The 22792-nt window shown below is 35.0% G+C and overlaps 5 protein-coding genes across 5 annotated transcripts; all 5 read right to left on the reverse strand.

Moving 5' to 3' along the window:
* Positions 1-338: 338 nt before the first annotated feature.
* On the reverse strand, positions 339-1473 carry LOC133691143 (uncharacterized). The gene is made up of 2 exons (XM_062111496.1): positions 1149-1473; positions 339-1004 (listed from the first exon to the last, which is right to left on the reverse strand). The coding sequence occupies exons 1-2, from the start codon at positions 1154-1156 to the stop codon at positions 434-436; spliced, it is 579 nt and encodes a 192-aa protein (XP_061967480.1). The 5' UTR covers positions 1157-1473; the 3' UTR covers positions 339-433.
* A 3279-nt stretch (positions 1474-4752) lies between these two features.
* LOC133691673 (putative pentatricopeptide repeat-containing protein At5g59200, chloroplastic) lies at positions 4753-7232 on the reverse strand. Its single transcript, XM_062112277.1, has one exon. The coding sequence runs from the start codon at positions 6978-6980 to the stop codon at positions 5076-5078; it is 1905 nt and encodes a 634-aa protein (XP_061968261.1). The 5' UTR covers positions 6981-7232; the 3' UTR covers positions 4753-5075.
* A 1638-nt stretch (positions 7233-8870) lies between these two features.
* LOC133691141 (photosystem I reaction center subunit XI, chloroplastic-like) lies at positions 8871-9860 on the reverse strand. Its single transcript, XM_062111494.1, is given in 2 exon segments — positions 8871-9473; positions 9599-9860. Coding segments are annotated over 2 exon segments (651 nt in total). The 5' UTR covers positions 9758-9860; the 3' UTR covers positions 8871-8981.
* A 3130-nt stretch (positions 9861-12990) lies between these two features.
* Positions 12991-16246, reverse strand: LOC133692744 (rhodanese-like domain-containing protein 4A, chloroplastic). Its single transcript, XM_062113878.1, has 4 exons — positions 15575-16246; positions 15227-15329; positions 14125-14370; positions 12991-13355 (listed from the first exon to the last, which is right to left on the reverse strand). The coding sequence occupies exons 1-4, from the start codon at positions 16198-16200 to the stop codon at positions 13308-13310; spliced, it is 1023 nt and encodes a 340-aa protein (XP_061969862.1). The 5' UTR covers positions 16201-16246; the 3' UTR covers positions 12991-13307.
* A 971-nt stretch (positions 16247-17217) lies between these two features.
* LOC133692743 (FRIGIDA-like protein 3) lies at positions 17218-22118 on the reverse strand. Its single transcript, XM_062113877.1, has 5 exons — positions 21917-22118; positions 21608-21685; positions 18843-19893; positions 18225-18400; positions 17218-17821 (listed from the first exon to the last, which is right to left on the reverse strand). The coding sequence occupies exons 3-5, from the start codon at positions 19882-19884 to the stop codon at positions 17405-17407; spliced, it is 1635 nt and encodes a 544-aa protein (XP_061969861.1). The 5' UTR covers positions 19885-19893; positions 21608-21685; positions 21917-22118; the 3' UTR covers positions 17218-17404.
* Positions 22119-22792: the final 674 nt, after the last annotated feature.

The following is a 22792-nucleotide window of genomic DNA, read 5'->3' on the forward strand; positions in this document are numbered from 1 at the left end:
ATACCATTCCTCAAATGGATGCAAAATTCCCAAGCTATCAAGATCTATATAAGCCATTGGTTTGAACAGGTCGTATAATACGAGTCTCTTTATTTTTTATTTTAAAAGTATTTTAAAAAAAATGATTTTTTTTATTTTTTATTTTAAATTAATATATATATATATATATATTGTATTATTTTAATAAATTGATGTTAAAAATAAATTTTAAAAAATAATAAAAAATATTATTTAAATTAAAAACAGCATTTTATAAAGGAACCCTATACCTATAATACTAAATACCTATGATGCTAAAGAGGCTATTCATCAAAGAATCCAAAGCATGGCAAAGCAAGTGCTAGAAATGGAGAAATTCTCATCAACCAAAAACATATACTCTTTGTGTCTTAGAAGTTGACAACTTGATACGACTTTCATAAAGCTAAACAATCTATCCGTGGAGAAAAGCATAAAAAGCAGTAGAAATATAGACCAAGAGAGCAGAAGAGACTAAAAGAACCAGAGCAGTCACAGCATGGACAGTACTCTTACTCCCACAAGACAACAGCCCCAGCCGAATCTGAATCACATTAACCATTGACAGCATCAAGAACACACAACCCATGACCGACCCTATAGCCGATCCCATCATCCCGAACCTCAAAACCTTCAAATTAATGTGTGCTCTAAAAGCGTCATCCACGTCTTTACTGTTCAACAAATTGATAGCCAGTTTCAGGCCTTGTGCGACCAGAGAAGAGAAGAGGAAGAAACTGAAGGACACAACCTCGAAGACTAGTAGATTCTTGGCCATGTCAATGCCTGCATCGCAGGAGATGCGGTTTTCGAGGCTGCGTTGATTTGGGGTTGTAAGGGAGAGACCAACAAAGACAGCGACTGTAAAAAGAGAGTTGACGTTCACTATGCCATCAAGGGCCGTCACATGCACGCTGGTTGTTGAAGAGGACACTCCTGGACTGGTGTTTTCGCTGTGATACGAGTCTTTTGGACATGGGCTACATCTAGCAAAACAAGACAAAAAACGGGTTATAGAAAGATAGATTAATATCATGAAAGAGCTTAGAAAACCGAGAAGAAAAAAATGAGTTCAAGACTAATATATGAAAGCAAGAAAGACAGAGATGATCATGAAGGAAATGAGTAACTCATCCATTGCTTAATAATCCTTGATGCAGCTTGTAACTTTATGTTCCTAATGGAGCTCTGCTTCACTGCTCTTTATGGTTGAGAATGAAATTTCCCTTCCTTTTCTTGTGTTGAACTTTGCTTGTGGGGCATGAGTTTGTTTTCTTCGAGGAGAAAGAGGGAGAGATGCCTTGCTTTTTCTCAGCTTTTTTCTTTCCTTTTCAGTTTTCTTTATGTGAGGTTTTTTCAAAGGTTTAAACGTGTACGAGAGGTGGATACGGATACGAGGAGGCCGCCTGGAAGCACACACGACAAAACAATCGACAAAACAATTAAGTGGGTTTGGCTTCAAAAGGATCTGTGTCTTGATCTTGCGCTGGAGATTGATGATGGCGTCAATAAATTCAAAATGACTGGATTGCCTGTTTGTTGATCTAGCAAGTTACATGTGTCATGTGGGTTAGGTAGGGTGAAAGATGATTTGTTTCCGCATGCAGCCAAAATTCGAACTAATTCCTTCCCTTCGAACCTAATAAAGAAAATAAATGCGAAACACTGGGCATACTTGCGATTTAAGGTACAAGTAAATCCTGAATAATATTATTTTAATTATTTTTATAAAATAAAACATCATTTTAAACACAAATTTCTCGAAGTTAAGTCAACCGAGTCCACTCGAATCTAAATAGATATTCATTTGAATTTAACCGAGTTAACATACACTCTAATTAGAAAAAAACTCAACCTAAAAAACTAAGTTTTAGGGTGACTTGGTAGACCTAGCCAAGTTTAATAATGATGTAATGTTGGTGTCATCTCAAGCAAAATAAATTAAATCAAGATTTTAGATTTTATTTGTTTTTATAGTTGAAAAATATTTTTGAAATAAATTAAATTTTTATTTTTTGAATTAGTGTTTTTTGTGTTTTTAGATTGATTTGTTATATAGTATTAAAAATAGATTTTAAAAAATAAAAAAAATTATTATTTCAATAAGTTTTCAAGTAAAAATATTTTTTTAAAAAATAATCACTATTATAATATAAAAAATACTCTTTTTTATTATTGTAATTCCCTCAACTTGTAACGTCATTGAATAATTAACATGGATGATACACAATGATTTCAAATCGAAAAATTACGTAAAAGAGTTATATTGTTGACTTTTTTATATATAAATATCTAAAAAAAATATTCAAGAGAATAATAATAATTATTTTTTAAAATATTTATTATTTAAAAATATATTAAAAAAATATTTTATTATTTTTTTAAAAAATATTTTTTACATTAGTCATTAAAATCATTTACCAACATAAAAAATATTAATTTAAAATAAAAAATTATAATAAAAAAATTAAATTTTTTTTAAAAATATTTTTAATATATACTAGTAGAGCCTACAAGTTAGCTGGGGTACATGAAGTTACATTTAAAGCAGTAGGACCAGTACAATCAACTTAACTTTATTTGTTCATGTGGTTGGAAAATATTTTAAAAAAAATTAATTATTTTTTAAATTAATTATTTTATGTATATTAAATTGTTTTGTTGTACTATATAAAAATAAATTTAAAAAAATAAAAAGTTATTGATGTAAAACGGTCTCGTAAACCTGTCCCTATGTAATTCCCTCAGTCTTGTAAGATCATTGTATAGTTGACTTGGATGATCTCCAGGAACATTTTCAACCCAAAAAATGACGTAAAAGAGGCACAATGTTGACTTTTTAATCCCCACCTTGCAACCTAAAGTCTCGATCAGTAATGCTCGTATTTGACTAGAGGTAAAGGAAAATGTTTCGATCTGATCACCAATCAGGTTTCGGCACGTATCAATCTTCAGAGGTGCAGTAGTAACAAGTTAGAACAACTATATACACTTCTCTTGATTATGGATGTTCAGAAGACTCAGTGACAGATGACCAGGTAGGTATTTGAGAAGTTGGCGAAGAACTGAAGAAACAGCTGACTAGGATCATCAGTGTGATTGCTCACCATACTCGGCTTCAGCTTCTTTCACATTCTCAATTATGTTTCGGACACTTTGCGTAAGGAGGTTTGTTGTGCCCTTCTACGAGTGGGTGGGTTTGTTAGTTTCTTTGTTTTTAAGGTAGTTTTGTGGTTATAATTTTAAAAATTATATTTTAAAAAAATATAATTAGTTGGATTTAGATATATATTTAATAAAAATTATGGTTAAGGTTTATGTCTAGCAAAAAAATATGTATAAAATATTTAGTGGTTGTGTGATTGCTGTTGCTTTTCAAATGCTTTTTACTTAGAAATACATCAAAATAATTTTTTTATTTTTTAAAAATTATTTTTGATATTAATATATTAAAATGATTTAAAAATATAAAGAAATATAATAATTTAAAGTAAAAAAATTTAAATTTTGTTAAAAATATTTTTAAAATATAAAAATAACAGTTATAAAAAACATGTAAAAACTACTTTACAGTAAAAAAAAATTTAATGATTTATCAAACATTTTATTACGTTTGCAACCGCAAACGCCAAAGCTGCAATTCTAGCTGCTGTTTCCACTCTGCCATTTGCTGGTTCGCACGGTGAAGTTCTGCAGATAAGCACTCAGATTTTCTTGTACTTTTCTTAATCACCAAGAGACATTACCTTATAGGATACCCAATTAAAGCCGCTTCATCTGTGTTCTCTCTTTCATTCATCCATGAAAGCATGAAGCCTTTCTCAAGCTACAAAAAGACACTTCAAACCTCTCTGTATTTAGGTTTTTAATCAAGATTTGAAAATCTGAATCATGCGAACCACTTCAGGGTTTGGCATTCATTCAATGTATATATAAATCAAGAAGGACATTGATTTTCAAGGAAAATACGGCAAATAACCATGATATTTATTTGGATGAAATGCAATTAGTCTACAGTGTGCCTGGACACCTCGGCGAAGCAAGCCGGCAGGTATCCCCAAAGGATGACGGTGCTGTGTTTCAAGTTTTGTCATAACCCATTCGTCTGCAGATGGGAAAATTATGTGTACTAACCTGTGGTTGTGTCTGAACTGTACCTCAGCGAAGCTCGCAGCAGGTATCCCCGAAGGATGACTGTGCTATGTTTCATGTTCGTGATAACCCATCAGACTTCTCCTTCGTCACCATAATTATTGCTTTGGCTTCCTTACCTCGAGCCTTTTTATCTTCTCGTTATTTACACGAAAACCTTCCTTCTCACAAAGAAATCAGCAACTAATAACAGAACCATCAGGACCTAAACGATGGAGATTACCACACGGATGATAATTAAGCCTGACTGAATGGCGTGCATATCATAGTATACCATAGCAGCTTCTTCAGATTCAGACCCCATTCCAGTATACGGTGCCACATTTCCACCTCGCTCATGCTCAATTAAATCTCTTCCATCATATAAATCAGTCATCTATCCACCTTGAGCCATACATATTTCCCTTCCTATTGAACTTTTTGTATCATTTTGCTGTCCATATCTGAATCAGGCTTCACATTAGTAGAATCTGTGATCATTTCATTATCACCATTTGCATTTATAATTTTCAAAGTTCACTGTTCCAAAGGAACATGTACTCATCATTTTCCAAACTCAAATCCTACATTGAACAACATTACTACGGAGAACATGTTCTTGACTAACACAAACCAATTTTTTTTTACAAATGGCACATCCAAATAAGGAGAAAACTCTGGTAATCCAAAAAGTCTAGTTATGAGCAATCCTACACAAGAAACCAGGAGGCATGGCTGAAAGTTCAGAATAAAACTCGAATCTGCATCACCCTTTCTCATTCTCAGGAATTATAGTAATCATTAACCAAATAAACTAACATTTTAGGACAAGAATTCTTTTTTTTTTCCTTTCCGGAGGAGGAGGAGGAGAATGAAAAAGTTACAATGCATAATAACATCATTTATAGACCTTTATAATCTTCATCTCACCAATAGTCCCCACAAGAACAAACCCCATTTTCAAAATGGTGAAATCTATTGCGATCCCTCACCACTATTTTTCTCCTTGTAATATTTGAAATGAGCTTGATCGTTAAGTGACAGTCATTGCATACCCTCAAATTTTTCACAACTCTTATTGTAGTCAATGGTTTGGTTGAGATTAGTCCGTAACAGATAGCAAGCCTCTCACTATGTATTGCTAAAGCCCATTCTTTTTCTGATTTCTCAATATCATGCAGCACAACCTCTGTTGCTGGAGTATATCCTTCTAATCTTAATATTTGGTTCAACTCCTCCAACTTTTTGTAGATCTTTTCCTTTTGGGGGTGTCTGAGGTCTCCCAGAAGGAACTCGTGAATTTCATTGTTCACTTCAATGGAACTACACCCTGGTTCCTTTTCTATTCCCTCCTCCCTCATATTTGTTCTTACTTCAGCAGCCTCTTTCCATTTCCCTGATGAAGAGTACGCATTTGATAGCAAAATATAAGTTCCAGAATCTGCATTTTTGCAAGCCACCAAACTTTTTGCAACCCGTTCTGCTAATTCCAGGTTCCCGTGAATCTTACAAGCACTTAATAAAGCTCCTAGCATGACATGATCAGGTGCTACTTTCATCATTCTAATAAAACTGTATGCCTCTTCAAGCCGACCTAGGCGACCAAGAAGATCAACCATACACCCATAATGCTCAATTTGTGGTTCAATCCCATAATCTTTAGTCATAGAGTGGAAGATTTCGAATCCCAACTCAGCCAAACCCCCATGACTACAAGCATTCAACACTCCAACAAAAGTGACACTACTTGGGGTAAAACCTTGCTTTATCAATCCCCTAAACAACTCAATGGCTTCAACGCTCTTCCCGTGCAGCGCAAACCCCATTATCATAGAATTATATGTGATGACATTTTTCTCCTTCATTTGTTCAAAAACCCTTTGCGCCTCATCTATATCACCGCACCTGGAATACATATTGATTAAAGCACCCCCAACAAAATGGTTGAGCTCAATGCGATGCTTGTCCATATAAGAGCGCACCCATCTTCCAAGCTGCAAAGCACCCAATTCCGAACAAGCAGATAAAACACAAACGATAGTAACTTCATTAGGCATGACATCCTCCCTTTGCATATTTCTAAACACCTCTAGAGCTCTATTGCTCTCTCCATTCCTAACCAGCCCATTAATCATCGCAGTCCAACAAACCGTATCCTTAATCCTGATCAAACTAAACACACTAGTGGCGTCATGAACCAACCCATGATCAAAGTAATAGTTTATCATGACAGTCGACGCAACAACATCTCTTTCGGGCATTTCATCGAAAACCCGCCTTGCGTCTTCAAAAGCTCCGCATTTCCCATAAAGTTCAATTAGTTTAATTCTTATCGATCTATTTGAACTTAAACCCAGTTTCAAGACCTGGGAATGAACCTCTCTACCTTCTTTCAAAGCCAAGTGGCACCCACAAGCTTTTAAAACCGAAGTGAGCGCATAGCTATCGGGCACAAGTGATGAATTGATCATTTGATAATATAAATGAATCCCGTCAGTGTAATAGCAAGATAACACCAGCCCATCAATAAGAGCAGTGTAAAGATAGACGTTTGGGTTTTGAGTGTGAGAGAAGATCTTGGACGCGTAACCAATGGAGTTTAGATTGGAGCAAACACGAAGCAGCTCGAACACAACAAAGGGGTCTTGGTGATGGTGGTTCCTTATGATTTTAGCATGGATTGGTGGGATTTCGTTATTATGTCTGCAATTTTGTAGAAGAGAGATGAAGTGTCTTCTTCTGTTTGGAGTGTTTTTGGGCTTCGTACCCGAGTTTGGCGGCAAAGCTGAGCACCCTGCAACAGGAGATAACATGGAACTGGAATGATTCATCGGTACCTCGTACTTAACAGACGTTTCGTCTTCTCATTTTCTGAGTGAGCCAGCCATGCCAGTGTGAGACAAGGTTTTTGTAGTTTTGGGTAATAAATTCCAGTACTCCAATGGCTCGGGACTGCTAAATTGTATTGCTGGTTTCGGATATCAGAGAAACTCTCTTCTAAATAGTAATCAGACCAGTCGCAGGCTGATCCAATTCAAGGCAAGGATAGTTGTTTTGTCATCTCCACTTTGAAACAACATCGACGGACCTGTTTTGAATAAAAACTAATGAAATATCCATAGAATTAAATAATATTTGGAAGTTTTTTTAAGAAATTATATTAAAATTATATTTTTTTATTTTTAAAAAATTATATTGAATATCAATATATCAGAATAATTTAAAAATATTTAAAAAATAATTTTTTATAAAATATCATTTGATGCCTTAGTATATATTTAAAATTATAGTGTTTGGTGTAATACTATTTTAAAAAAAAATTATATAAAAAAACAAAAAAAAAACATGTTTTTAATGGACAAAACACTACCATTAAATAATAAGTTGTACATGAAAAAAACTATTATCCGACCACACACATTCTTAAACATATTTTTATATTAATAGTTAATTGTTCGACGAAATTAACTTCTAAACCGATTTAAAATGAAAATCAAATTGGAACGGGTTCTAGATCGGCAAATCACCGAATTACACTATCAAGTTATGTTTAATAACTATGCTATTATGAACATAGGTTTTGTTTGCGCTCAGTATCCGCTTCGCTACATTGGTGAGATGCTTTTAACTTTCAACCGCCACCATTGACAACGGTGGAGCAGTTGGATGATTCGAATTTTGTTAGGGAAATGACGGCAAGTATCGAAGCAATCTTGGGGCGGAGGCAAAACATCAGTGAGAAATGCGTCAAAGCAATGCAGCGCAAGAGATATATAGCGATGCTTGCTGGAGCCATAACTCGTAACCTCAGACAACAGATCAGTTCGCTTCACAGTCTTCACCAAGAAAATACCCATGCAAAAACATGTCCACGAAATTATCAAATAGTATGCATAGCCCGATGTGATCGTCCCCTGCACAGCAATGCTACCAATGTCCAGCAGAAGTGCCTCCCCACCTCCCGGCGAGGGAACTGAAACTTTCAGCAGCATCACTTCCGAAAACCAGCCTACCATTCCTTTAACAAACTGCAGATTTATGGCCTCTGGTGTAAACCTGGCATAAAATTGGAATTGGAAATATGATATACAGTCATGAATATATTGTTGTTAGAGAGCTGTTCTGTAAAGTTTGAGTAAGCCGAAGTTCCTACACTTGCTTCCCGTAAAGGCCCAATGAGATGCCGGCAAGAACAATAAAAAAGGGAGAAAAAATCCATGCTTTCATAATTGTATGTGAAAATAAAGGAATATTTAATTTATAAAAACTATATAAGAATTTTATAATAAAAAATTAGATATTCTATTCTCATTGAATATTTAAAAAATACATATATTAAATTAATATATAATTATTCATAAATTAATTGCTAAAATTAAAATTGAAAACAACTAATTTTATTGAAAAGTATTATATCGTTTTTTTTTAACCTAAGTCATAAATAGGATGAGTTGACTTAAATTAACTTATTTTTTTAAATCAAAACTATATTGATTTGGAAAAGAAAAAAAAAACTCAGTTTTTACAGGGTTTTTTCCTGGTCGATCAATCAACCCTAATTTTTATCGGATAATATTAAATCAATTTTTTATTTATTTTTATTGAAACCATCGCAGCATTAAATTAATTTTTTCTTTATTTTTATTGAAACTAACGTAGCCAAAGCTCAGGTCTACCGGGTCCCGATCAACCCACCGGCAGACCGGGTTTTAAAACAGAGATTCACATACAAATATGGAATATATTTTTACAAATGAACAAGATCCTGAGTAAATAAATTTACATTGACAGAAAGAAGTAACAACAAACAGAGCAAAAGGTCGGGTTTTTCTCTACTTAACATAGTAAGGAAGGTTAATGACATAGAGAAGGAAATATGCCCAGATGACACCAGAAATTCCACCAAAGAAGAATCCTCCACTGAACTTGGCCCATCCATCCGAAGTTTGCAACTGGTCAGGCTCCTTCTTCCTTCCGGTCAAGGTTAGACCCGGGGCAGTGGATGGCTCTCCTTCAGTGAATGATGCGACTCCATACATGGTCAAGCAAATGCTTAGTATCGCAACTAGACCACCTGCAGCCAAAGATCCAGCTGCACCTGCATACTCTGTGTTCCTCAGTGGACCAGCCTTGACAAATGGTCCTACCAGGAGGAAGCCATGGGCCAGTCCAACCTCGATTCCTCGGAGAAGTGGGCTGACTGCTGTCCTGTAGGCGGGCAGATTTGACAGGTACCATGCAATCAGTGGGCTTGATGTGATGGGAGTCTCAAGGCTTCCAATGAAGGGATCGCCATTGATTGGTTATATCACTTGGTATGTTGGCTGCAAGATTTGAACAAGGGAAATATTTATCATGATTTCACATGAGCTTGTCTAAACAACAACAACAGTAAGCTAGACATGGTCACCAAGAAAGGCAGGCAGGCAAGAAAAACAGAATTTGTCACCTTTTCTGATTGAATGGCTTTGACAGTGAAGCTTCTCTTGCTGGGTGAAACTCTAAATGGAGCTCCAGCTATGGCCGTGGGAATGACAAGCCTCCTTGCTAAAGATGAGGCAAAGCTGCTCTTGAGCTGGCTGGCCATTGGAGAAGCAGCAGTAGCCATCTGATGGCCCCTTCTTCTTCCTGTGTTAAAAGAGCTTGGAGAATAGAGCGTTCAGTTATGCAAGTATCGAGGGGGAAGGAAGGAATCTGATTTTCTGACTAGGCTAAAAGAGTGTCGTTTGCTTACAAACTTGTGGCTGTTGTTGGTGAGGTGTCAAACGTGTTCGATTTCCATTGGAGGGATTTCGTTTGTGACCTTATCCTATCGGCAGTTGCAAAACTTGTTGACGTGGCAAGGCAAAAGGAGATTGCTTTATTTATTTTTCTTCCTTTTATTTTTTGGATGGAGGAAATATCTTGGGCACACCACAACAAAGTCCCTAATGTATGGGGCAATCTCGATTAGGTCTTCAACAAATTAATGAATTATCATTTAGATTTTTTTTGGTAGTTTTGATCTACAAGATTGTTAAGTACTCATGTAATATATATATATATATATACACACACACACACACACAAACATACTTGTATACCCATGAGCTATTCAACCCGCGTTCTGCTATAAGTTATAAAAAAAAGTATACAAATTACTTCGATGTGTTTTTTTACATGAAAAAGATTCAAAGCCTATACAATCATCTAATTAAATAAATCGATAACCATCTATTTAAATAAAACAAAAAAAATCATTAACAATAACCAAAAGAGAGATCGAAGAAATTGAGAGATGAATACGAATCAAGATATTTAATCACACAAAATAAACATTCACCGGAATGTGTTTACTGAACTTATTTATTTAAATCAATAAAAGATAAATTTACATCGTAAAAAACTTGTGACCTAAAAGATAAAGACAAATGAAACTGAATAAATAGACTCACATCCTAAAAAAATATTACTCAAGGTTAAACACATCAGAAATATTATTTTAAAAAATAATATTTTTTATTTTAAAAAACAAAGTTCATTTGTGTAAAACAAAAAAAATTATAGATGATTTAGAATAATATCTTGAAAAATCAAACACAAACAAAACAATTTTGAAAAACATTTATATTCTAAAAAGGCATGCAAAACCCGTGACTTAGATTATGAGACCGAGATAAACTCATAGAAAAAAATTGAAGAAAACCACAAAACTAATATTAAAAAAAAACTAATGCAAAATGATAAGATCGCACGAAATTAAATCACTAACAAATAAAATATTGAAAGATGAAACCATAGTAAAAAAAAAATCACACAAAATGATCTGAAAAAATTAATCAAAGAACAAACAAGAATTTTCAATTGGAGGGTTAAATTTAATTGATAATAGCTTTAACAAAAGGAAAAAAAATCAAAAGAATGAGGGTTAAATTGAAAAAAATAAAACAACAAAAACTTTGATTGAATGATGAAATTGAAAGCTAAAAAAACTTTTAACAAAAGAGCCATGAAAAAAAATCAAAAAAATAAGGACTAGAATGAAAAATAAAGCAAATAAGAAATTGTAATTGAAGGACTAAATTGAAAATAAAACTTTTATAAAAAAATAAGAACAAAATTAAAAATTAAAAGAATGAGGACTGAAATTGAAAGAACCAAAAAAAGAGGACAATCGTGTATTTTATTTTGCAAAAAAGAGAAAAGAAGGAGGAGAAAAGGAATAACCACCGATGACAATCCGGACATCAAACGTCGTTACACGCTATATTAAGTGGAAGAGGACATGGTGGTGTATCGTAAAAAATGGCAAAAAGTCAAGTTTGGCCACTAAATGGTGTCACACGCACCGCTTGAATGACACAGACGTCACTCATGCGCCAACAACTTTTTTTTATTAAAAAGTCAATGTGAAAATAGTAAAATACCTCCATAACCTTGGTAATTACCCAAAAAAACCATGTACAAGTACAAAAATACTCTCAAATACAAACTTGATTTTTGATCTTTTCTAATGCTGAAATCATACTTTAAGTGTACATGAATAATGAAAAAACCAAAAAAACTCTTGACTAATAGCCTAATAATTTTTTGACCCCAAAGATAAAGAAATATTTTTATTGGTTAAAAGTTTATGAAAAGTCAAAAGACATTTTAGTTAGCAGCTCTAAATTTTGTTAACTCTTAGAATAAGAGTATTTTTACTGTACTAAAACAAAATCTAGATATTCTTGAACAATTTTTTAATAATCAATTAGCTAATGTAAAAGACCAAAACAACCTCATCCCCCAAAGCTTTTTTTTCTTCACTCAAGGGCAAATAAATAATTTCAATATAGCAATGCTTAATAAATTATGTCGTGAAAAATACACAAGGGTTTTATGTATTTTTTATATATATAATTTTGTCTATCACATCAAGTTCATGAGATTCAAAACAAAGATCTTAGGAAATTAAATAATGTTTTATGGGAAAATAGAATCTGATTGATTAATTCTTGTAAAAAAAATGAACTTAATTATTTTTTTATTTTTTCACATCCGTGTCTTGTTTTTTCCAATAAAAAATAATGGATATAAAAAGCATAGATAAAATGGACATTGTAATTTACAATTACGAAGTATAGATGAAATAAAAAAAAAATCATCGCCACCAACGATGATGGTGATAGAAATACTTGATACACAATAAATAAAAATAATATATCATTTTTTAAGAAAAAACATTTACCTTCTTTATTTTTATTATCATCCCTCTAGAAATGGAATAAACGTTTAATTTTCGATCACATTCTCACTCTTCATTTTCATTTCGATTTCATTCATTTCAACAAAATATCTATAAAATTAAAATAAATATTTTTTAATTTAAAAACCATAAACTACTTTTTTACCATGATGGGAAGGAAGGTGGTGGCCACGGCGATGGCTGCACCAACAAGGGTGGTGAAGTGATCCTAGCACATGCTAACAATCGAGAACTTGTGATCCCCTAGCTTTATCAAGAGGTTAGCTGTCATACTCATTCGAGGACTCACTCAAAAAAAAGCCTACGTCACTAGATCAACAGGTAAATCCATGTCAATCATTTTTGTTTGCACATTGTGCACGAGAAATATTACCCGGTGAAAGAACCAAAAATGGCAATATGATGCTTTTTACAACCCATATCATTGGTAATGACTCGAGACAATTTCTGAAGCTGCCATGGAAGTATACAGACGAAGCAGTGGGGGAGAATGTGGTTCAACCTCCCACTCTAATACATGCTACTGATATTTCAAACCTATGCCATTGGACAAACAGTAACACAGAGGTCCTATAATCATATCAAATACATGAGGGATCATAGCACATTAACAATAACATAAGAAAAGGAGATATTGGAATCAAAATTCAAATCCCATTGTTGTATCAATATGACACTATCAACGTGATAAAATTTCTTGGTGCGAGACGATGGAGTGCATAATGAAATGTTGACTTGTCACTGAAGAGGGGGAAAATGGTCTCCTCATGCTTTTACAGAGTACAGAATCAATGGCTGCCAAAATTGAGAAAAAAAAAATTAAATGCATTGACAACAATACCAGATACAAAGAGTTGCCCTCGTAGATCTAAAATGAGTTCCAGCCTAAAAGGAGGAGGCAGTTCAAAGCAACGAACTTGCTGCATCAATCTCATGGCTTTGACGGCGTTGGGGAAGATGGAGGTTTCAAATCTGGGTACTGCACAGAAAAAATTAAAAAGAAACATTAGTGATCACTAGAAAGAGTATTGCTTCTAAACGCAAAAGCAGTTGCCTGATGGTTATATTGCTTCTTGGCAACATTTGCAGGCATTCTCCACCTGTTTCTTTCACCCTTTTTGAAAGGACAATTGACAACTGTGTCACTGTGGATATGGGCACCACATCAGAATTCATGAGATTTAAATACACTTTTACGAGGTTCAAAATGTGATCAAACTGGAGTGAGACATGGGTTGCTGAATTGCTGTTTTACTAGGATACTATATTTGCCTTGAGTGCTACTCATTTAAAACTATAGAAAAGAAACACCCTATTTAGACATTTGAATTCCCTGCTATTTTGTAAGATCATATTTGTATTAGGTCTGTTTGGATATTGGAACTAGTGCGAAAATTGGCAACAGGAATATCAGATACTTCCTCCTTTACTTTTTTATTTTATTTTATTTTCAAGGCCAAATTCTGATAAAATTTTGTTATTTTTCTCCAATTCTCACTCCAACTAGTCATACCATGTAATGTATCAAGTCAGGACTCCAGCTAGAAAATCACCATTTATGCTTACAAACCACTGGCTCCAACATGATTTACGGATGCTAATTTTTCACTTTAAACAGGGTTGTGATGCTCATCTCATGTTCTTATGCAATCGTACATAAGGGTTAGATAACCTGAAATCAATTTCCATGTGTGTTTGCACATGTGTGTGTGTGTGTGTGGGTGAGGGAGGGAGGGAGGGTGTCTTACCTTAGGGTAAGGAGATCTGAAATCGATTTCCACATGAGGTGTGGATGTCATGGGCTTGTTTACATGCCCATTGTCCACACTTTGGCTTCCTTCCAGAGGGAAACTAGTAGAAGAGGGCATGCCATCCTCACCATCATTTCGCTGAGTAACTCCTCCATTAACTCCAAGTTGTGAAACTTTAGCCTTCTTTTTCTTCTTCTTAGGCTTCATATGTACAGAAGGTGGCAAAAGGGTTTCCTGTATTTCCTATATAAATCAACACAAATCTATGAATAGAAGAACAAGCAATTTCCAAAGGCAGATTTCTCCATCCTTCTCTTCATCTTCTTCCACATAAATAAGGACTACTAAAGAAATACATGCACAGAACAAACATTCGCATCTGCTCATACAAAGAAAAAGAAGGCCTTCATACACACGCCTTTGTGCACTAAATTAAATGAGAAATCTTTAAGGCTTCACTCTGAGGGAAACAATAAACAAACTGGAAGCAAGTATCAGGTTTGCCAGAAAAATGTCATCGAAGGACAGGTTTGTCAAACCTATATACCAAGTGATAAAATTGCTCTCTGTCAAGTGTCAACTCTCTTTTGTTCACCTCACAGGGGCAACCTTTTATGTGGTTCTCAAGTTTTCCAAGTAGGATTCCAACAATAATATGTAAAATTCAAACACCTAAGTGTTGTCCGGACAATAAATCCTCAGCAAAATAACAATTGTTTCCTTTTCATGCTCACAGACTACTATTATGAATTGGCTTGAAATTGATGCCATAAATTCAATAAGCAAAAAACTCTTGTATCTTAGGTATTTTCCGAGTGCTGTCTCGAAGAGCTGAAAGCTTGTAAATGCCATGCAGATGCATGTAATCCAAGCCAGTCTCTCCAATTATAGGGAGATAAAGATACAGTGACCCCAATGTTAATCCAAGGTAATGTTTCATAGGCTACAAGAAATCTATAATTACGGGTTAACAGGTAACAAATATAAAATCATCTAAATCTAAATAAAAACAGAGCTCTATGAGCAGAAACTATGATGTAAGCATTCAAAGCTAAAATATAAGAAAACATTAGAGGAAAAAATAACAAAAGAACCATACCAACCAGCCCTTTTTGCCCCTGACACCGCCCCTGATTGCATAAGCCTCTTTGAATCCGTTCTTGAACAGCAACTCAGCCACTCTCATTGAATCACCATCAAAACTACCTTACACGCAAGAAGCGGAAACAAAAGACACATTAAAGACATGCTTTATGCAAAAGAAAAAAGAGACTAAATCAGAAACTCCAGTGCTTAGCTCTATAATTCAGTCGACATTCAGAAGAGTAGAATAATAAAGACGCAAAGCAGAATTTAATGCTACACCAATCTTGCCATTGTATCTACATAAAGCAGTAAATTCAAGTTCAAGTTAAAGAACTACCATGGCATTGATTATAGCACTTACTTGTCCAAAATACACAAGCTGGTATTTGCTGGGTCTTGAAAATTCTTCAAAACATTCTTCACAAACCCGCCATCATCTCCCTCAGGGAACTCAACCTGAACGACACTCTTATCGAACATCTTCAAATTGGGAGACCCCAGCGCGACCACGCTCCTCCTGTCCCGAATATCCAAAAGCTGAGCATCCGGGTTATCCCGTAGTTTCCTAAATGCATCAATGGCAGAGACAAACTTGTACTTTCTCAAGTACTCTTCAGTAAGAGGTATAACTACAAGCCAAATGAATGTACAGCCAGCAACAAAAAATGGGTTTTTGTTGAAGAAGTCATCAATGGAGACCAAGATTGATTCCAAGTTTATTTTGTCTGAGACTTGCTCAGTTTGGGAGGTTAGAGTTTCAGAAGCTAGGCAAGGAAGAGAAGTGAAGAGCTGAATGGTAGTGAAAGAGAAAGTGGTCTTATTTGACACAAGTGAGAGACGATTTTGGAGAGAAGACTCTTTGGAAAAAGTGAATTTGCTTAGATGAGAATTGGGTTTGGAGTTGGTAGCAGGTTTTAGGGTTTTAGGGTTGTTTTGGATGGGTGGAGAAGAAGATAGTAAAATGGAAAGAGACTCCATGATCGCCATGAGAGGACAGAGGAAGAGAGATGAGATAAGGGCGATTGCCAATGGATTGGGCCAACAAGGATAAAGGACCGGTGCTACGACTTGAGATTCTGAAATGGGCTGTGGTTTATGGGCTGGACTTGGTAATGAACAAATCGACACAACAAACCATGTTCTTAAATCTTGATTGGGGTTTTATAGTGTCACTTTCTATCGAGATAAGAGTTTGTCATGTTTTTTTAAATTTAAAAAAAAAAAATTATTAAATTTTTTTTAATATTTTCAAATTATTTTGATATATTAATATTAAAATAATTTTTAAAAAATAAAAAAATATATATTATTTTAATATATTTGTAAACAAAAATTATTTTAAATCATAACCACTACCATAATATTAAACATATTCTTATCTTTAATCTTAACCTTAATCATGTTGGTAACTAATAGTGATTTGTTGATTCAAAATTGGTTTGGCCAATTTTTTTTTTTCAAATAGATTTTAATCCAATTAAATTGTTATGTTTGTTATGGAAAAGTGTTTTTTTATATATTTTTATTTTTAAAAATTCATAAATTTGATATAAAATCATTAAAAAAATAATAATTTAAAACAAAAAATAAAATAAAAATCTTCAAAAACACTATTTAAATAAAAAAACAAACACTTTTCTTAGTGACCTGAACTATTATCCGGGTTAGATCCCAGGAGCTCGGGTGAGTTAGAGAAAGAAGGGAGCTGAGAGAGGCGAGTAAGCTTCCCTCAAGTTGAAGAGTGAAGTGGGGGGCTGGAATCTAGATGGGCTTCGTCATTCACGATATTAGCTAGGAGAAGCAACAGCTGGTTGCTGCTTTTTCTCCATTGAAGTTATACAATGGAGCTCATCGCTCTATCCCTTTTCTACTCATTTGTCTCCCAGATTGCTCCACTTCATGCACACCATAGTCATCCCCAAATTGATGTGTTCAAATGAATTTTTTCGTAAAAAAAAGAGAGCTGGAGAGAACAAAACAAGACAGAAAATTGTAAACAGAAAATACACAGAAAACAGAGTGCATATATTAGAGGATCAAATTATCTCTAGCACAGCAAATTAACAGAGCAGGGTTTTTTTTTTTGGGTTTTTTTAGATACTAAATTCATTCATACAACATCAACGAGCTGAAGGGTTAAGGCTAGCAGTTAAAATGAGGATCAAGGTCACCTTTTCGCCATCTTTACTAACTAGTGAAGATACGGGGTCTGATACTGGTAGCCATTTCCAAAGTAGTTGCCATGACTGGGAGAGAAGTTGTAAGTCGCAGAACTCATGAGTGGGGGAACATGGTTGTCAGCGGGTCCAGAGTAAATATATGGTCTGTCATACACGTACTGTGGGTACCTATCAGGTACTCTGGGATAGAAAATCTTCTCAGGAGCATTGTTAGTGACGCGGGGCCCACATCCGACACCGCTGGCACGAGGTCTCTTGGGTTGAGGCTTGGCAACTTCATTTGCCCTCTTCTTGTCTGCCTTGGCCTTCTCTAGCTGATGAAGGCGCTTTTGGAGGGGATCCACAGGATACTGCTCCTCAAGTTTATGCTCTTCAATGCATTTGATCACAGCCTTGAGGGCAGTCAGCTCTCGTTCATTGACATCATTCTGAAGCGATAGAAAAATCCTTAAAAGAAAACTCCAAAGTGCCCAGAAGGGATGTTGCATGAATGTGGTTTTACAACAAAAGCCAAGATAAGGTTTCAATGGCAATTGTTCTTCAACATGTATGCATAACAAAATCATCTATCCTTTTCTGACATCCACCTATAAAGCCCATTTTTCATGTGTAGCAAGCATAAGATTTGTTATAATTCATTTGGGTGGGGAAAGGCCTTAGCATTAGCAATCTATACCGATCATATAGCAATAAGTTGGAATTATCAGACAACAAATTATAAAGGAAACAACAATTTACTTAAAATACACAACAGCACACATCAAATTGCCAACAGATAATTGTTGAAAGGAAAGGCCAATTCAATTAATGTAGCTGAGACAGAACACGCACCTGCACAGTGGTGGGAGATGCATTTCCAGGCTTGCCTGGTGAAGCAACTTTTCTCGCCTCCTTCAAGTATGATTTCAGTAGAGGTACTGGTGAGAACTGTTCCATCAAGTCAAAAGCAAAAGCCAAGTTAACTGCATCGATTTGCCTTCCACTATTCACCAGTACTTCAATTACACCTGAAGAATTGATGTGTAGGAGAAGTTAAAATGACAGAATGTCAATGAGCAATAAGAAGTAGAAGAATTGACAAAACAAAGGAAACAAATAGCTTCTATACTCCTTGTAGTTTGCAAAAAAATTATTTGTCCAAGTCATGAGCTTAACAATTGAGCAAAGGCCAAGAAGATCCATGCAAGGTTGCTTTATATAAGAATCCAAAAAAGGAAAATTTAGATGCTTAGGTTAATAATACCAAAGTGAAGTCATTGAATCATCACAATTCTAATCTAACACGGCAGTTTTATATTTTTTCTGTAAGGGAAGATTTCATATTCTCTTCAGTAATAAGGTTTTTAACACGACGGTGCCACAATTTCTGTGCATCATCTACATTTTCAAACTTAAACCATGATATGCTTCCTGCTACAGTGATTAAAGTGCAGCAGGATTTCAACAAACCTGGCATTCTCTCTGATAGCCCAAGAAATCGACATAGTTCTGCTGCTTGGCGACGACGAGAAACCATTGGTATTAGCCTGGATATTTCTTCCACATCAAAATCAGAAGCAATCCCAAATGTGGCCAGAAGTTGCAAAAAGGCATGTGCCTCCAAGGAGTTCCCGTTGTTAGCATCCACATCCAAAGAGTCCAATTTTGGCTTCCACTCTTCAGCAATTGCCTTTGCCTGATCTTTAACATCTTCTGAAATTAAGTCAGATACAGAAATGAGATCTGTATACATTAGCAAAATGCTAAGGCATTCCATCAACATGATACAGGTTCGGCGGAGACCCAATAAGGTTGAATCTTTCTTTCCATCAACATTTGCCACTTCCTTGGGGTAGAAATCTTCAAGAGAGTCCAACACCAACTGGGCTGGGTTTACTGCAGCCTTCAAAGCAAGTGGGATTTCCTCCTTGAGGACAGCAAGGTTCTTACGGTTATCAGATATAAATTTGTGCAGTCCTTCTGAGTCCATCTGTTCACATAGTTTGACTAACTGTGGATACTCCAAATTTCCATTTTCAGAAGGATCTATTATTTCTCCTAGGTTACTTTCAGCAGTCATGGCATCAGGTGGTTGGTCATCAATAGTTGGTGACTCACATTGGCCATCATAAGGCAGCACAGCAGGTTCTGCAGATGATACTTTCCTGTGCTTCTGTAGAGCATTCGCAATGGCAAAGACAGCAGCATCTTGTTTCTCTTGGAGCTTCTCCAATGAAGCTTGTTCCTTGGCCATAACAGCAGCTTCCCGCTTCTCTAATATTTCCCTGGCTCTCCTAGTTTTGGTTTGATACTGCTTTTCTTGATCTTCCAACTCATGAAACCGCCTCTTCAAAGATCTTTCAAGCCCATGGAAATGTTCCTCAAGTTCTTTCCATTTCAGGTTGAGTGTTACAGCCCGGTGACTTTCAAGTTCAGCAAATGCTTTCTGAAGTTGCTGTATCTTAGACGTTGTAGAGTCCATGAGTGTTGCAACTGGTTCAGTATCTTCCATAGCAGAAAGCTGAGGAGGAAAATGAGAGAAATGATGTTAGAAAACAAAAGAAAGGTTATTTATGATATTTTTTTTCGGAAAAAGGACGTATAATGACAACTATCATACACATTAGATGATGCAGATGGCTTTCTGATAAACAGAACAGATCAATGCAATGCCCGAAGAAACAACCAATCAAACTACAAGGAAACAATAAACTGGAGAAAAAGAAATACATATATCAAGGTTCACATGAAATGACAAGCCAGGCACTTACATAAAGTTGCTCATCAGTCACCATACTAAAACAGTAGCAACATTTCTTTCTAACATCTTTGAAGACCAAATTATGAAATTTGATGTCAGAATTCTGCAAGTTTTGGGTATTAAGTTCTACTCTAGGGTGTTACATGCCTACTCGGTCATGTGAAATAAACAACATGTACAACAAATGCCATGGCTAAATTCATGAATCACTGTAAACTGGACACTGGCATCAGAACTACCTTCCATACACAACCAATGCCAGCACATTGACTTTCAGGTTTGCTATAATATGCATTGGGTAAGTGTATATATGATAGTCATAACATGTAAGTCCCCCTTACAGAGCAGCTTTCTCCCATCGACAGACTCAAACAATCTGAGGAAGTAAAAACAGAGAATAAGACAGAATACATCATTCCAACCATTGCTTCTGATGCACTAGAGGGGAACCAGACTCAAACAGAGCATATAGTTGTTGTCAAAGGAGTTTTTTCTTCTATTATCATTTTTCAGGACATTTTATTTGACCAGGGAACGGAAGAATGGCAGCACAAAAATCATTATCAAAGAACTTAAACAAATGCTGATTTGAGTTTGAGGTTGGAGGCATTGTGCAGGAACAGGCCTACAAACTTAAACAGATAGCTTTCCAAAACTATTATAAACTAATTTGAAACTAACAATTTAAAATCATTAAAGCACCAAGATAGTAGATGGAACCATCTAAGGTGCTTTGCTAAGCCTCATTTCTTATTCTCTTTGAACTACAAGGAATTTATTGAATGAGATAAACCAAAAATCCTTCGAATGATCCGCCATGCTAACTCGGTGTCAATTTCATTAGAGACTACAAATCCAAGTGAATAGAAAGTAACAACAACCCCACAAAAAGCTTTGTTAGAAAGAAATATAATGCCGTGCCAAGATTTTATATTACTTTTTAACACATTATATAAACAATTACAGGCCAATCTAGGTTCATAAAGTAATTTCTGTAACCTAAAATGATGACACACGAAAATAACATTACAATCTCTGACACTTCTCTTCCTAACCAGAATTGACAGTACACGTGAAGATCCAGTAAAGTCTTTGGTCGGACATACCCTGAAACATTAGGGAAAATCCATATTTGGATCACTTTTTTCAGAGCTTTAATGGTCTAGCACAAATTGTAAAGGTCTTATAATTACATATCAAATTGAAGTAAGAAAATGTTGCCCACAATTTCATTTTTCATGAGTTTGAATGCCAAACAACTCCACAATAGAAGTTTAACACATCGGTCAGTAGTCTAGCGTGTGATTAAGTTAAATTCAGTACACAAATGTCTACACACACCACCAGATATCTCGAAACTCTAAACAGCATTAAGTTAAACCTCTGAAATGTTTAAGACTTGATTCCCAGTATAGTAACAGTAAGCGAAAGCAAACGCCAGCTCAAAATATATCAGGCAAGCAAGAGGGCTTACCGCTGATTCTGCTGCACACTGAAATCGACCCACAAGTAAGAGATGGTGCAAAATTAGACTAACAAGACGCCTGGAAACCTGAAGAAAAAAGGCCTTTACCATCAGAAAAACAAACAGAAACTTCAAACCCTGATGGAGTAACAGTTAATCGTCTTCCAAGTATAAGCACATCTGAGCTGAAAGGATAGAAATTCGAGAAATTCCAGAGCTAATTTTGGTGCAAATAAACAAAGGCGATCTAGAAATAGTATTGTATCTAACAATCTAGAGAGATGAGAGAGATGAGAGTTGAAATAGTGAGTTACTTGCCTGGGTGAAATCGAGCAGCGAAGCAATCAATCCATGGCGGATTGGATTGGATTGGATTGTTTTGGGTGTGGGTACGGCTAGGCTAGCTTTGGCTGCTAACCCTTCAATCCCTAGAATAGAAATGAGAGAGAGGAAAGTTAAGAGAGGAGGGGGCAGGAAAAAGGCAGTGTGTGATATCGCAGCCTTCGCTTTTTCTTGTCCACTCCCTTTTTTGCTATTTGCACTACTATGTGTGCTTTGTCTTCACGTCTAGTGGACACAATGCTGTCAAACTCGATGTCGGGAAAAAGACATATTTAGAGTTGGGTAAAAATTATTTTTTAATTTTATATATATATATATAATAAAATTTAAAGTATAATTAAATAACAATACCAAACATTAGCCTCTCCCAAATAAAAATCTAGATTATGGAGTTAACTTATAAATTATTTGGTTAATTTATATAAATTAAAATAATTTTTTATTATTAACACTATTAAATTTAATCAAGTCAGATAAATTATTAAAATTTAGATCCAATCAACTAAATTATAGTTAGGTGATATATTTTCAGATGAAGATTAAAGGTGTTTGGAAGTTTGTTTATGATTGTGATTTAAAGTTTGTTTTTAGAAAATATATTAAAATATTTTTTTATTTTAAAAAATTATTTTTAATATAACATATAAAAATAATATAAAAAAATTTAAATTAAAAAAAAAACATTTCCGACGCTATTCCCGAACACTGCCTGATCAATTTTAGACTATGTTTTTTAACCTGTACAGGCCAATTTTAACAACTATACTCTCACCTTTTTCTTTTTTTACTGTGCTAGTTATTTAATTTTAAGTTTTTACTGTGAGCGTACAGTGGAGAGTGCTCCTACATTTG

This window comes from Populus nigra, chromosome 4, assembly GCF_951802175.1.
Source record: "Populus nigra chromosome 4, ddPopNigr1.1, whole genome shotgun sequence".
Taxonomy (NCBI): Eukaryota; Viridiplantae; Streptophyta; class Magnoliopsida; order Malpighiales; family Salicaceae; genus Populus; species Populus nigra.